This window comes from Nematostella vectensis, chromosome 5 (genome assembly GCF_932526225.1).
Source record: "Nematostella vectensis chromosome 5, jaNemVect1.1, whole genome shotgun sequence".
NCBI classification, from domain to species: Eukaryota; Metazoa; Cnidaria; class Anthozoa; order Actiniaria; family Edwardsiidae; genus Nematostella; species Nematostella vectensis.
In genome coordinates this window covers 14685805-14700701 of record NC_064038.1, presented here as the reverse complement: position 1 = coordinate 14700701, position 14897 = coordinate 14685805, and the positions used below count along the sequence as shown (strand labels likewise).

At 39.5% G+C, this 14897-nt stretch overlaps 1 protein-coding gene across 1 annotated transcript; it reads left to right on the top strand.

Moving 5' to 3' along the window:
• The first annotated feature begins 513 nt into the window (after positions 1-513).
• On the top strand, positions 514-10243 carry LOC116612510. The gene is made up of 3 exons (XM_048728195.1): positions 514-669; positions 1265-1431; positions 9895-10243. Exons 1-3 carry the CDS (start codon positions 631-633, stop codon positions 10097-10099), a joined length of 411 nt encoding a protein of 136 aa, XP_048584152.1. The 5' UTR covers positions 514-630; the 3' UTR covers positions 10100-10243.
• Positions 10244-14897: the final 4654 nt, after the last annotated feature.

Genomic DNA, 14897 nt, shown 5'->3' with positions numbered 1-14897 from the left:
CAATAAATCGTTTCGAAAATCCCGCCTAAATTTGAGCTTGTTTTTATTGCGGCTGATAAAATCTGTCACGTTTCGGGTATTATAGGAGTTGAATTACGCATATTGGGTTAAATATTAGACGTTGCCCAATTCTAAAGCTTAGGAGAAACTTATTTGCTTCTAAGACAAGCAAAATTACGCTGCGTCATTCATCAAAATAAAACACAGGTAGATACAAATTCGTACCCTATATTAAATTGAATTTAATCAAATTGGAAACAAACAATACATATAATAACAAATGAATAATGTTTTAGCTAATTGGCATAAAATAAACACTTATTCTCGATGGGAAACAGCCTACATCGCCGGCTTCTGTGATATTTCCCTTTCCTTCGTCCGCCATGTTTTACTTGGTACCCTAGCATTGTAAATGAGTTCCTCAGTTCCCATTCGCTGATCCATTCCTATAGAAACACTCATTTGTAGTGCCCAGTTCCTTTGGCGGCGTATAAACAAAATGGCTGCGAACGCTTCAGCACGGATATATGGACTTGGAAATGCACGAAGTCCAGTTCAAAATCAAGACTTATTAGAATAAAAGCAGTCTCAACTTCAAGAATTCGTGTATATCTTGTAGAATATAGGTGGATGAGTACGACCTGTTGTAAAACAAGTCTTAAATTCGAGGTAAAGGCCGGTCAGATAATTGAATTCGAAGACGTATTTTTTGTAGTAATTTTATTTAATGCGACCTAAACTCTTGTTCGTAGCGATCCAGCTGATTCTAGCTCATATGATCCCTTAGTTATCATATAAAAATATTGGAATGCTTATTTTATGCATCTTCTTACTGGACTTTCTCGAAATTCGATGGGCCCTCCATATCTGTTTTTATAGTGTAGTATTTCAAGGTATCATCTTTCATAGAAAACTTTTTTTCGAATCTCCAGATTAAAGATTAAGAATCATATAATCCTTACAATTTTTAAGACAATACATGCAACCATGAATATTTTATTGATTATTTTCGATTTTCTGCTGCATTGTACGGTAAAGCCCTTGCCTTAATCTACCTGAGCAGTCTACTTGGCGCGCGAGTGAGCATGCGCTGTAGAACTTGTTATCGTTTTCTTATCGTTTCTGCGTTTCCGTGGTGTCGGGTCGTATAAAAAAAAAAAAACCGCAACAAAAAGGTTGTGTTTTAAAACAAAAACGGATACTTGTGGACAGAGTCTCAGTGCAGACCTTGGATGACATTCTGAGCATGCACCCTGTTTTTTAGCCTCCGTCGAGCGGTCTGTATGGTTTCTTGGTGTCATGTGATGACGAGTGCGAGCTATGGATCAGCGGATACCAGGAGCCACGCATGCCCATGGAGGTCGCCTTTGATGGGGTGGAGAGGATGTTAATGCAGATCCGGAAATGGGACGGCTATAACCAAAGCGCTGGGTAAGAAATAGTAGAATAGTAGAATATTGTAAAATAAGTAGGAGAAGTAAGTTAAAATATGGTTGAATATAGCGCTGGCGGATGCAGAGACTTATCCTTAAAGCACATTGAATTAAAAAAAATAAACAACCTTGACCTGCTGATGTATGCTACAACTTTTGGTCTCTTCAACAATTCGGGACAACATGAGTTGCTTTTTGTGACGATATTTCGGTAAGGCATCAATGAATGCGTTCTTAAAGGTGGAATAGATATCACAACACAGCTAATAGCCATTTCTACGCCATTTTTGTTAAGGTCTAAGTAAAGGTAAACGATGTGTCCGCGGAAAAAAATATTGTCGCGCCGCAATTTTCACTACATATACAAACTATATATTAAATAAAAGATAAAATATTGAATTATCTCCTGCAAGTTTTATTTTTGCAATAGCAAATTCCGTGTTGTTTTGAGGCCTCAAACGCAAAAGTACGGAGTTTAATCTAGAAGGTAATGCACCTTCGCGGTATTGCGAATGCACTTTCACGTAATGGCATCTCAATGACAGATAGATGATCTACCAAAGTGTGTGAGGAATTTTTGTTATTTGACATTGTCAAGAAAATATCAAGAATCAAAGCTGAAACTCTCATTTCTGGCGAAATTTGGATAGGAAAAGTGCTGTAATAGCGATCTTTTAAGTCGGAAATTCTTCACACACTTTATGACATGGCATAATTATCTATCAGATCCCGAAATTTGAAGGCGATATCTTAAAATCCGTCGCGAGGTTACACCCGACAAGCCCGAGTCCTCGCCTTAAAATAATACGCTAGAAATGTCAAAGATTTGGTGTGAATTTACGGTCAACAGGTCACGGAAAACAGCAAAGGCCCATTTCAGCCGTCTTAGAATCCCATTTATGTAAAAAAAAAATTTAAGTTTTAGAACTAATGATACATGTTTTGCAAGAACAACTAAAACAAACAGTGGTGTCAAATTTACCTTTACAAAACCTTAAGTTGGCTCGACCCAGTATTTCCTCCATCACACCGTCCATCTTTGAAAACGCACTACGCGAAGAAAAGAATTCAGATTCCAAATCAAATACACCAAATCAAAAACAAAAGGATGAAAATATAATATATAATAGGAGTTATAAATCTTTTTGATCGGAATAAATCCCACGTGGGTAAGACCCCCCGCCTCCTATTATTCTAGGACAAATTAATATCCCATATCGATATTTTTCTCTAATTCCTCTTCTTATAATATGTAAAACATGGTTGTCTAGCCTTGTGTGAATTTTTAGAGATATCTGTAAAGGCGATTAAAAGCTAGAGTCGAGAGCTTCGAAATAGAACAAATTTATGCGTAAATTTAACAACAAAGTTGCGACTACTTACAGCTTGTTATTAAACATGGTTTTATGTTATATGTCCCGGTTTATATGTCTTGGTATTTATTAAGGAGCTATTCAGAGGAAAGGGTTCACGCGGTTTTGAATAAAAAGACCATAAAGTTATGGTGGTGGCAATTGGATTTGTTAACTAATACTGATTTAAGAAAAGATTTCACTCAGACTTGGAATAAGATTCCCATGCACAAATTTCAATTTTTATACAAAGGGCGTAAGTCAAGTGCTAGTATTAACTAATGCTTTTAACAATTAAAACAAAAATTATCGCAAGCTTGTGCTCATTTTTATTAAAATGGGGAGAGTTCTTGCTACTCTTGGCTTTGCCTTAGTATCTGTTATTCTTGGCCAATTCGGTAGAGTCAAAATAGCTAGTACTACTCTTACTCCTTTTTACATAAATATAGAACCTTACAAAATGCTTCGGCATCTACGACAAAGGCTACAAGTCGATAAACGATTGGAGTGAATTAATCCGTCTGAGCGCTATTAAATTATCTACGTGGGCCGCCTTTTTTGGGTGGTTTTGGACGTCACCCTGCTGATAAAAGACTACCGTCTGGTATCCCAGCGTTGTTATAGATAGCATTTGGAACCACCACCCACCCCTCACCCCTAAAACCACCAACCACCCCCCCTGGAACCACTACCCACCCACCCCCAACTTTCGCCCCCTTCCCCCCCAACTTATGGGACCACTACACCGCCCCTGGCTCTATTCTGATTGGCCAATACTATTATCCTCTGCGTTGATTGGCTAGTTCTTGCGGGATCGCTGTTTCTAAAAATAGTGTGATAACCAAATCGGCCGTTCCAAATCCACAATACATGAGTGATGTCCCTATTTATGAGCCCCTGACATTCGTTAGAAAAAAAATCTATACCACTATAGATTACTAGTGATATATATTTCTACAAGATAAAGATAAAAGTTGATAATGTTATTTGAAGTAGTTCGGTTATTTTGGGTAAAATGCACACGGATTTTTTAGCTATTCTTGTCAACACCACTTTGATCTTACAGACATTTCGTTATCATAAATGAACATACGTGATGGAAACAGGTTCTCATACAAATAGTGCTTTGTTGCTCTTAATAATAATGTCATTGATTCAGTATAAAACAAGAAAGTATGTGGACACATTGCTTATACGATAATCATTCTCATATCGTTTTTTCATTTGATTGAAAGTTTTTTTATAATTTCTTTAAAATTAAGAACCTATTGCAGGTTCGTAAATTTTAGGTTCTTACTCGTGGGTACATATAAAATCCATGGAATCCGTGTCTTCGATTGAGAATAAATTAGGACACGATTACCCTTTGCATTGGCCATAGGGCGAACACTCTAGATTGTTCTTGCGACAGGAGCACTAAAAGTGCTGCAGTCCTGGAGGACTATCTGTCGTTGAATAAAATCTAGGCTCATACTTCAGAGCGCCTTTCTATAGACTTGATAGAATACTGGAACTTGGACCTGTTGAACATGGCTGCTGCTGAAGTCGGGGATAGATTTTGTGGCTCTTCTCGCTCTGTCATGTTAAGTGCTGCCTGTGCGCGGATGTAGGGTGAGCAGACAAGCTTCTTGAACGATGCCTCCTTTCCTACCCGTATTCATGGAAGGTGGTATCACAACCAAGAAGCGCATGGATAGAAAGCAAAACAAAAATAGAGAAATAGAAATAAAATTAAAAATTGTCATGACATTTCAATTTTCCCTAGCTTATATTTCAGGTCGTTATTCACCCCATCTTTGAGTCGATTGGGATGTCCGCTCAGGTAGATGTCATGGGTTTCCATGCGGAAGTATATCGTCACCAACAGGAACTGTGATGCTAATCGTTTGGACGATTTTACTACAGCCTTCCACAGAAGCAATCATATCATCGATTCGTCATCCGCTTCCGTGTCCATTGTGCCACAACCGCTTGACCTCGTGTAGCAGCTCAACAATTGCAGGGGTGGATCCAGGGTAGTTTACGTGAGTTCCGGAACACACTCAAAGTTTTTCAGACCAAGTTATTTTGAACTTAAATGGCTTTTTAAAAAATACTCCGATATCCCTAGAAACTATTGGCTTGTCTGTGGAAATCATTCAATCTCCTGTATTTTTGGTTTTTAATTAAATTAAACACGTAAAAAGATGCCTTATGGTCTTTATTATTCTTATGCGACTTCACGGAGCGCCCTGGATCACGAGCTTTGGATTTGAGCTTCGATTACTTTTCGGGAACCTTCGGAAATCCGTCGGATAAGATCGGAAAATATTTTCACCAATTTGCAAGCGAGGGGGTGGGTGAGGTGTTATTATAGTTAGCCCTGGAACACACTCAAAACCTCGCGCGATTGGCTGGATTTTTTTTCATTGTGTTGGAACTCACTCAAAACCATTTTTGATTGGCTAACTCACTTGGAAACCACCGCGGAAACTATCGACAAAAGTATAAAAGGGTCTGTACCTCCCCCAACGGTCTTCTTTCGTTTGCCTTCACTAGAGTCTCAGTACTTGCATCGGAGTTTACGAAGGAATTAGTTAACAAATTGCACTAGTTTTTACTCTTTATGGCTCGTGCTCCTGTCTGTCGGAAGGAGGATTGTTCTCCCTACGACATTGGCTTAGTCTTCGACAAGATCGCCAGCTATTCGCCTCAGGACAAGTTGAAATTCATCGAAAATGTATGGAAACCAGGTGAGCTTTTCGATTTCCCAGTGTCAATAGAGAATGGAAAATCTCGCAAGTTTGTTTTAAACTGGCTAAAGAAATATCCATGGCTAGCCTACTCTAAATATTTCAATGGAGTGTTTTGCTTAGCTTGTGTTTGTTTCGGAGTTCAGTGTGGGCGAAACGCTAGTAAGTTAGACAAATTATTGAAGTCTCCTCTTACAAATTGGACTTCGGCCGCTTCGCGCTTTACCAAACACGCGCAATGAAATTGTGAAATTCACAAATTTTCTATGATTGCTATAGAAGAATTTAAGAAAATGATGCGAACAGACGCTGTCCCGATAAATCTGCAGTTAAATAACATCGTTCAACAGCAAATTGCTAGAAACCGTGAGATCCTTAGGTCCCTTTTTAAAACAATTATTTTCTGTGGGAAAGACAATATCCCACTCAGGGGCTTGAGGGATAGTGACCCCACTAATGCTGCCCTAGCTGGTAATTTCCAGGCACTGCTTGAATTCCGGGTAGATAGTGGTGACCAAATACTGGAGCAGCACCTAGAAAATGCACCAAGAAATGCCACATACATTTCAAAGACCATCCAGAATCAAATGATATCAACTGTTGGTGCTCATATTTTAAATAATTTATCTCAAGAAATGAGGGATAGTAAATATTTTTCTGTAATGGCAGATGAAGCGGCTGATATAGCAAACAAAGAAAATCTTTCTGTTGTGATTAGATTTCTCGACTCAACCAAAAACTTCAGAGAAGAATTTATTGGATTTTATATTTGTAAGGAGGGAACAACAGGAGAGGCCATCAAAGACCTTATAACTGCAGCTGTAGTAGACTTAGGATTGATGATGGAAGACTGTCGTGGCCAATGTTATGATGGCGCTGGCAATATGGCTGGACGACTTAATGGAGCCTCCTCGTTAATCAGAGCAGAACACGAGAAGGCAATTTTTGTCCATTGCATGAATCACCAGCTGAATTTGTGTATTGCCAATACCTGCCAAATACCAAATGTCAGAAACATGATGGATGTTGTGCGAAAGCTTTTTTAATTTTTTGACAACTCTCCCAAGCGACAAGAACATTTAGAATTCAAGATCATAGAACTTTTGCAAACAAAAAAAAAAAAACACACACACACTGCTTTAATTAATGTATGCCGCACCCGATGGATTGAAAGGATAGATGCTATGGACCGAATAGTTGAGCTTCCCATCCAGTCACAGCTACACTAGAAGATATCTCAATGAACAGACACAAGCATGAAAATACCAACTGGAATCCTACCAGCAGACAAGATGCCCAATCATTACTTAATGCTATCAACTTTTCCTTTATTGTTGCTATTGTTATTGTCAGACATATTTTGGCACTAACTAAGGCACTTACAGTGAAGCTGCAAAGTAAAGCTATGGATATCCTGAAAGCTAAAGAAGAACTTGCTCTTCTGATATCAGTTCTCACAGAAATGAGCAATGACATTGATGCCACACACCATGAACTGGATGCAGGATGCAGTGACTATCGCAAGACAAGTAGATGTACAACCAGATATGCCAAGGGTAGCTCAGAGACAGACACATAGACCCAATGCTCCTGCTTCAAATCCTGAAGACTATTAACAAGATAAATCTGACCAGAGTTTTCCTAGACCATGTACTCGAGCAGCTCGATTCTAGATTCAAGGATGATGTATTTATCTGCTACAAAGGTATTTCGATCATACCCTCTGTTTTGATTGCTACTGATGACTGGAAGCCTAATGTTTTAGAATTTTGTAACTGTTACAGACAGGACATGCCAAATTATATAGGTTTTACAGGCAGAGCTTTTATTATGGGAGAGATTATGGAAGGGGAGGGATAACAGAGAAGTGATTCCAGACACTCTTAGGCTACACTGGAGGATATTGACAGATGCATATGTCAATATTTATTTCATGTTAAAGATCCTGATCACACTTCCAATTTCATCTGCTTCTTGTGAGAGATCCATTTCATCCCTTCGAAATCTTAAAACCTATTTGAGAAGCACAATGACTGAGGACAGATTGAATGGGCTGGCACTAATGTATACCCACAAAGACATGGATTTAGACCTGGACAGAATAATAGATTTATTTGCTCAATTGCACCCTAGGAGAATGAGAATGGCAAACATATTAACTTAAATTTTTGCACCATCTGTTTCTAGAGGGCTTGTGAGTTATGTTCCATCTGGGTCTTACCCTTAAACTGATGGATAACAGCTACAGAAACTCAAACTGGTGCCTGTATAACTTTCTTAAAAAGTCATTTCTAGATGTTTTTTTTATTTAGTGATTATTTCAATTTTTCTATTGTCACTGGGATTTCATGTTAAGCTCAAATGGTTTACAAACATTTCCCTGTGCTCCAGAAGCTGCAGTTTCAAAGGATAAAAAAGGGGAGTATTTTTCAAATTATATATATGTTTTATAATCATTTAACTAGTACTTCTCATTTTTATAACTTGATATTAATGTTGTATTTTTCTCCAGAGCTCCAGTGGCTGCAGTCCCCAAGGATGAAAAAGTGGAGTTTTTATTCAAATTATATTGTCTATAATTTTTACATATCTTTTGTATATGACATATGATATTAATATTGGATTTTTTTTTCTTATTATCTTGAAAACTCCTGGACCAAGGACCAACCACAGGCTTGCCATCTATAAGTACCATTTTTCCTTCTCCTGCTCAAAGACAGTTAGTAGGCAGCTATATTGGACATAGACCAGTGGCACCGGTTTGGATACCAGAAATTTTTTGTAGAGCAAGGTGTTCCATGTACCACCTTCAACAAAATAAAACTTTTTTTGCCTTTATGATATCATGTTTTTTTGTTCTTTTTGGGGTAATTAACTTTTCTGAAAATGCAGAAAATGGCATTTATAGAGCTTGACATTTCAAATTTTCTTGGGGGAGCATGCCCCCAAACACCCCTCTTGTTGGTGTTTCGGTGGAAACTACTCACTCAAAAACCTGGATCCACCCCTGAATTGGATACAATTCTGCCTGTCTTTTCTAAAGGGACCGCCATGTTTTAAAAAGAACGTAACGGAGGCTCCAATTGTACCTGATCTGTTTTTTTTTTCTGTCATGACCTCTGTTGAGAAGCCATCGGCGTTACCGATCAAAACACAACCATACAGTTACAGTTACAGCAGGAGTTTAAATGTTCGTGAAATGAATCTTCTTCGGTTTCCTGTTACAGAGAATTCAGTGTAGAAGAGCACCTCCATACAATACATACTGTAGCCCGGTGATGTTTTTTTTGGTATCCATCCAATGTGGAACAAATGGCCTCGGCCAAAACAGGCTTCTGTACCACTCTCATCATAGAATATATCAATGCTGGATGAGAGGAGCTCAAATGTTGTTCAAAATCTTTTGGGGATGAGCTAGAATTTAGCGCTGGAAGCAACAGCTGTAACATGTGACACGTCAATGTCAATGCGCACTGCCGATTGAGAGGTTGTGCTATCTGCTTACAAGATGTCTTCTCGGGTCATTTTAGTGGTATCAACATTAACTGTGCTGTCGGCTTAGACACCATGCAGGTGTTTTTCAGTGTAGGGTCTTGCAGGAAAAGGGCGATCTTTCCGCAAGAACTTTCAGAAATGTCTAAAAGGCTTGAATGTCTACAAGCATCGTGATGGTGACAAAATTTGTACTTTCAGGATAAGCCTCTTCAGACTGTGTGATATCACTGGGTTCCTGCATTTAAAATCACACTTGATAATTATAATTGAAAGCAGGGTTGCAGAAAGATAACAATATACTTGAGAACGACGCCATTAAAATCAAACAAACTCAAACTAATAAAAATAATAATAATTTGATAATGTGCATGATTCTTCTTCTAAAGACCATAAAGATAGCTAAAAAGCCTGTGTATTTTGCCCAAAATAGATAAGCTATATCAGATAACGTCTATTTTTATCCAGATCGCGGAGAAATAAATATGTCTTATCATTTATAGTGGTATAAATTTTATTTTTCTAAAGTATGTATATTTTGAGAGATTTTCATGATTTGGGACCCCTGTGTTTTTTCATTCAAACCTTGTATGGGGAAATTCGATGCGGTTTTTCGGAGTGTTTGCGTGCTCCGATATTTTTAGACTTTTAGAAAGCTAGAAAAGTAGACTTATTTAATACAAAAACGTTGAAAAACCTTGTGTTGCAAATAGTCAAATCTTAAACAGTAGATTGACTGGACTAATGTACAGATGACAGCAGTTCAGTAACGATGTCCTTATTAACGAGGGTTTTATTGTGTGTATCTATCTGTGCAGATATGTCTTCAAGCCCGTAACAGTGTCCATATTAACAGGACCTCACTATATATATTTATATGTGCAGATGTCTTCAAGCTCGTTCATCTTCCCGCCTGCGTCTCGCATCGTGTATGGTGTACGTCCTGCGTCTTTACGTCAAAAGTGGTGCAACTTTTAATTGTCTGCGCGTTGGCATGGAAACACCTGGACACCCCATAGAAGAACCAATCAGCAACAAGAATTTATTTGCTGTCCCGCCAGGTGAACTTACATTATATATCTTGCAGTAAAACCTCGTTAACTAGAACTCATATTCAGACGCGTTTTGCTGTATGTCAGTTGAACGTCGTTAATTGGAATACTCGAGGCAGCATGATAAAGCTATCCGAACGATTAAACTTGAAGTTAGTTCGAGATTGTGGGGAGTTGTAATATTTCGCGTTAGAGTGACCGAGGTTCCACCGCAGGCGATGCGATAGTATACAGACCCGTACCCAGGATTTTTCTTGGGGGGGAGGGGGGGTGCGAAATCCTAAAAAAAGTGGATGGGGGGGGAGTGGGGGAAGGGAGTTCTCTGATAAAAATCTGACCACCCCTGAAAAAACAAAGAGGGACTTTTTTTTGCCTTTGCAGTATCTCCAAGGGACCTTTATTGTCGGATTTGGTAAAAAAAAGTCTGACTTATGGATTGGTGACATACCAGTAGACCTAGCTGATTGGTGACCAGTATGACCTAGGTGATGCTTTATTATTTTGTCTACAAATAGCACGTCTATTGAGAACCGAAAGTGGACCTTCGACCGTTGGGGGGGAGTGCGTTCGCACCCCATGCACCCCCTCTGGGTACGGGCCTGGTTTAGTGGTGATCTTGTATGGTTTGATGTTTATCAGTCCAGTTTAAAGTTCCACTGTGCCTGCTGGTCATAGGCACTGATGACGCATAAATACAGTGCAAGCCTCGGTTTCAATTGGATCGATTGCAAATTCCAGCGAGATCCAGTTCCAACGCATTCTCGCTGGTGTGCGCATGAAATTTGCCTCAAATCGAGGCTTACACTGTATCTATGCGTCCTTAGTCTGTAAGTCCAGCGGTTATAGTAGAACTAGAAATTGGGCTATTTAGTTGATTAAGTGATTAGCGCTATTCGTTAATTCATAAGCGAAGTGCAAGGGGGAACATTTGAAACCACCAGAAGCTACACACAGTTCACACAACTTCAACAAATTGACAGAAATATTAATTTCATGGTCAAAAATAACAGCAGAGATAAAAAGCTAAATAATGTACCTTCTCATTCTTGCCTGTTGTGTTCGAGATATTCCCTAACGACGACACAGAGAAATCATTTCTAACCAGCCTTACTCGCCGATTACAATCCTGATAGGCTTGAATCACACATCTTGGCCAACAACCACGTGGCCGTTTTGGGAGCACGCTCTCTGATTGGCCAGAGGAAACAACACACAAATATTGACCTTTTCTGGGGAGGGCAGGGAAGTCGCTATTTACCATTCAAAAGAGCTAGACGGTGGAAATAATCAAAGACTCTTTGAGCAAACTCGTGAATGCAAGTGTTTCTCCTACTAATTTTCTTGTGTGCATAAAAGATATACAGGATACTAAACGTATCCTGTATCATAACGTATCATACGATATATCATGTCGTAAAAGTATTATAATTCGAACACATTAAAGATACTGAGATTAGATAAAAACTTATTTTAGTTTTTTTTTTCTACGTGATAGCACACCAAATACACCAGCATTGTTGATTATTTTTATTTAAAACAGCACACACCAGATGGGGTCCTGCAGTCGTTATTCCATGTAACAAATATATGAAACAATTACATTCATAATCATAACAAATATAATCGTATCACTATACCATTTTACAAACTTAATTGATTATGTAACTAATCTGTGCCCAAACCCAGTGTTGTGGACTTGTTATGTGTTAGTTGTGGCTAGTATGGCTTTGCATTCATGTAAGCTGAGTGGAGTCTGATTGTTATAGGCATTGTTAAATAGATAATTATTGTGTCCAAACGCCAGTCTCAGATGGCTTGGATAAATTCAATAGCAACTCCCGACTGGTAAGCAAACGAGGCTACTCCTCTTCGAAACTCGGCGTGACATTGCATAGCGATAGGTGATGGCAAAGCTTAGTGGCAAACTGGCCATATGTAAATATGCGTGGCGCGCGATTCTCCATCCAATCGAATGCCTGGCTACGCCGCCACTATATGTAGCCTTATTCGATTCTGCAAATGTGTATTGCCGGAAATTATGTCGCGCTAAAGCTCGGCGGCAATCTCCGGATGACGTACACCTGGAAGAGATGAGACGCAGGCTATAAGGAGACATATGCGCTAGGGCTGGTATATTATCCACATCTCCGTTCGGAAAAAGCGCGCAAAGAGTGGAATAGAAGTAGAGAAGAAGGTAAGGGGTGTGTAACCTATATACCGTATCCGCCACCGTGTTTCGCCCCCCTCATACCTAGCTAACCACCCAAGTTCCCCCCTACTCACATCACCCGCACCCTACCACCCACCTACCCCACAACAAGCACCCCCTCATCCCTCACCCCACAAACAGCCCCATACCCACTTTACCCATACCACGCCATCATACAACCGACCACGATTATTCCAAGCCCCAACACAACACCAACACCCACCTATGCCCCACACACCTACACATACACTTCCTCCCCCCCCCCCCCCCCCCCACTCACACTTTCCTACACTCTCACCTAAAATATACACACCTAACACGCTTCATATACGAATCGTCTCCCTAGTTTTTTCCCCTTTTTACTCCCACCATCATCGCCGCTTTTCTCCTAGCTTTCCCCTAAGTCTCCCCGCTTTATTCTCCAGGTTCGTATATGACCAACCAATAGACCTCGCCCCCAGATGAGAAGTCTTGGTTGGCGTTATATGCCTTTAGTTCTACATTTCGCAGAGCTCTTTGAAATGACCTACACACTTTTGTCTTATTGGTTTATTTTGTTATGTTTATTTTGCATATACATGCCGGTTGTTTTCTTCATGCCTTTGCCTTTTCCCCTTATCTCTTACCACCGATTATCGCTTTATCTGGGGTAAACTATCCTTCCTGTCTTGTTAACGTTTCAGCGTCATCTCCAATCTCACCGCGCTCCCTTTGTCGCCTCCCGCGCCCCTACTTCATCTTCTTCTCGCCGTTTTACTAGCATCATTTTTCATTGTCCGCAATACTTTCTTTCACCGCTACAGTATTTTATATTTTTTCTCGGCGTTTTCGCAACACTCATTCAATCTCTATTATTATTTAATTTCACCTGTCAATCATACCACTTACACACTTCATTAGATACATACCTCCACACTTACCTCACCCTCTCCATTACCGCTCACCATTTCCTCTCTACAATCTAAACACTTTTCTTTCTCTTATCCTACATATTACTTTCCTACCCTACACACAACACACTTTGTCAAAAAACACTACACAGTCTCGTAACAATATCCCTGCTTATCATTCTGTTAACACTCGCATTATCCCCCTTCATCAGATTTCACTAATGCCGCCATCCCCTCTTCACATCCGCTACACAACACTCGCCACAAGTGACCGATTTTAACTGTTTCAATCTCCACATAATACCATATTTACTAACTACCTTCTCCACTCAACAAAAAAAAACCTTTATTCATAACTTTCATGTCGTTTTATTATCAACCCCATCTCTTATAACAACCGTAGTCTCATAATCCATAATCTTAAGCACCCGAACATAACCTGATAACCCTATCACCCCTTCCCCTTCCTTCACACTGCAACTTCACAAACATAAACTAAGTTTCACCATTCGCTACACAACCACCTCTCCACCTACTTATCTCAACCTATCACCATCTTCATCTTCTATCACCGCCTTCCTATATACTACAATACCACACTCACTCTCTCATAACGATATATTATCACCCACATTTACACCATAACCTCACAAATTTTAAATCGACCTCCGCACCACTACCATTTTAACACACACAGACCCATCACGCTAAATTATAAGCCTTACCTACTCCACATTCCTCTCTCCGCCACTCTTACCTATACACCGTACCAATTTTTCCCCACCGACACAGCCATTAGCCATCTCCCTACCACACTATATTATTATCATCATCATCATCATCATCATCATCATTATTATTATTATTATTATTATTATTATTATTTCTTTTTCACCTACCCACCACACTACCACAACCTATTCTATAGTCCCACTTTATCTTTTCACCACCCTCCACCACCTACTAGTCTAACCTATCCACCTTTTCACCGTAATTACATTACTACCATCTCCACTCTACATTACCTTATTAGCCATCCTTTACCATCAGCCTCCAACATCACCATACCATATCATCACACCCACCTCACTACCACACCACTTTAGACCCCTACGTCTTGGTACGAATACCCGATCCAAACCAAAAAACAAAAGTAAAATACTCGCCATAATTAATGAGTCATGAAGTGTATTTTTGCATGGTAACACCCAAGAAAGGCGCAAAATCGTTATTCGATGAATGAGAATAACTTGTGGAAATCTATACTCTTCTTTTTGTCGTGCGAACAGAGGTATTTACTCTTGTTTTTCTCAGACGTCGCTCTTTCAGCACAAATTAAAACAAACAACGCCAAAACCCATACACGCGAATTGGCAGATACCAAAACAAAGAGATGAGAAGTTTTGCTAGCATTTTACTTGTTCTGTTTGCAAACTTACCACATGAATCAGACTAAAGCCGTAGAAGATTGATTGCATCGGTGACAAAGGCACATGCGCACGTTTAACCCACATGGAAGACTTTTCTTTCAAATCTATCTTATATATACTTTTTAAAGTATCTTAAAAGTTCTTTCACGAATTGCCCGTAGAAGTCACAGGTCAATCGCAGTGCTCTTTTATACTACCAAGCTTTAACCGGAAGTTGAACAACCGGAATTCACATATGATCTAAGGATTGCTGTGTTGCAAAAGCAAAGAAAGACAACAGAAAGTTTACGGATGGTAGAGTGACAGA

Excerpts from the sequence above, each read along its gene's own strand:
- LOC116612510 (XM_048728195.1), top strand. The coding sequence starts at position 631 with ATGAGTACGACCTGTTGTAAAACAAGTCTTAAATTCGAG. Across the intron at positions 670-1,264 it reads AAACAAGTCTTAAATTCGAG|CCTCCGTCGAGCGGTCTGTA; the intron begins GTAAAGGCCGGT and ends CCTGTTTTTTAG. Across the intron at positions 1,432-9,894 it reads GGCTATAACCAAAGCGCTGG|ATGTCTTCAAGCTCGTTCAT; the intron begins GTAAGAAATAGT and ends TTATATGTGCAG.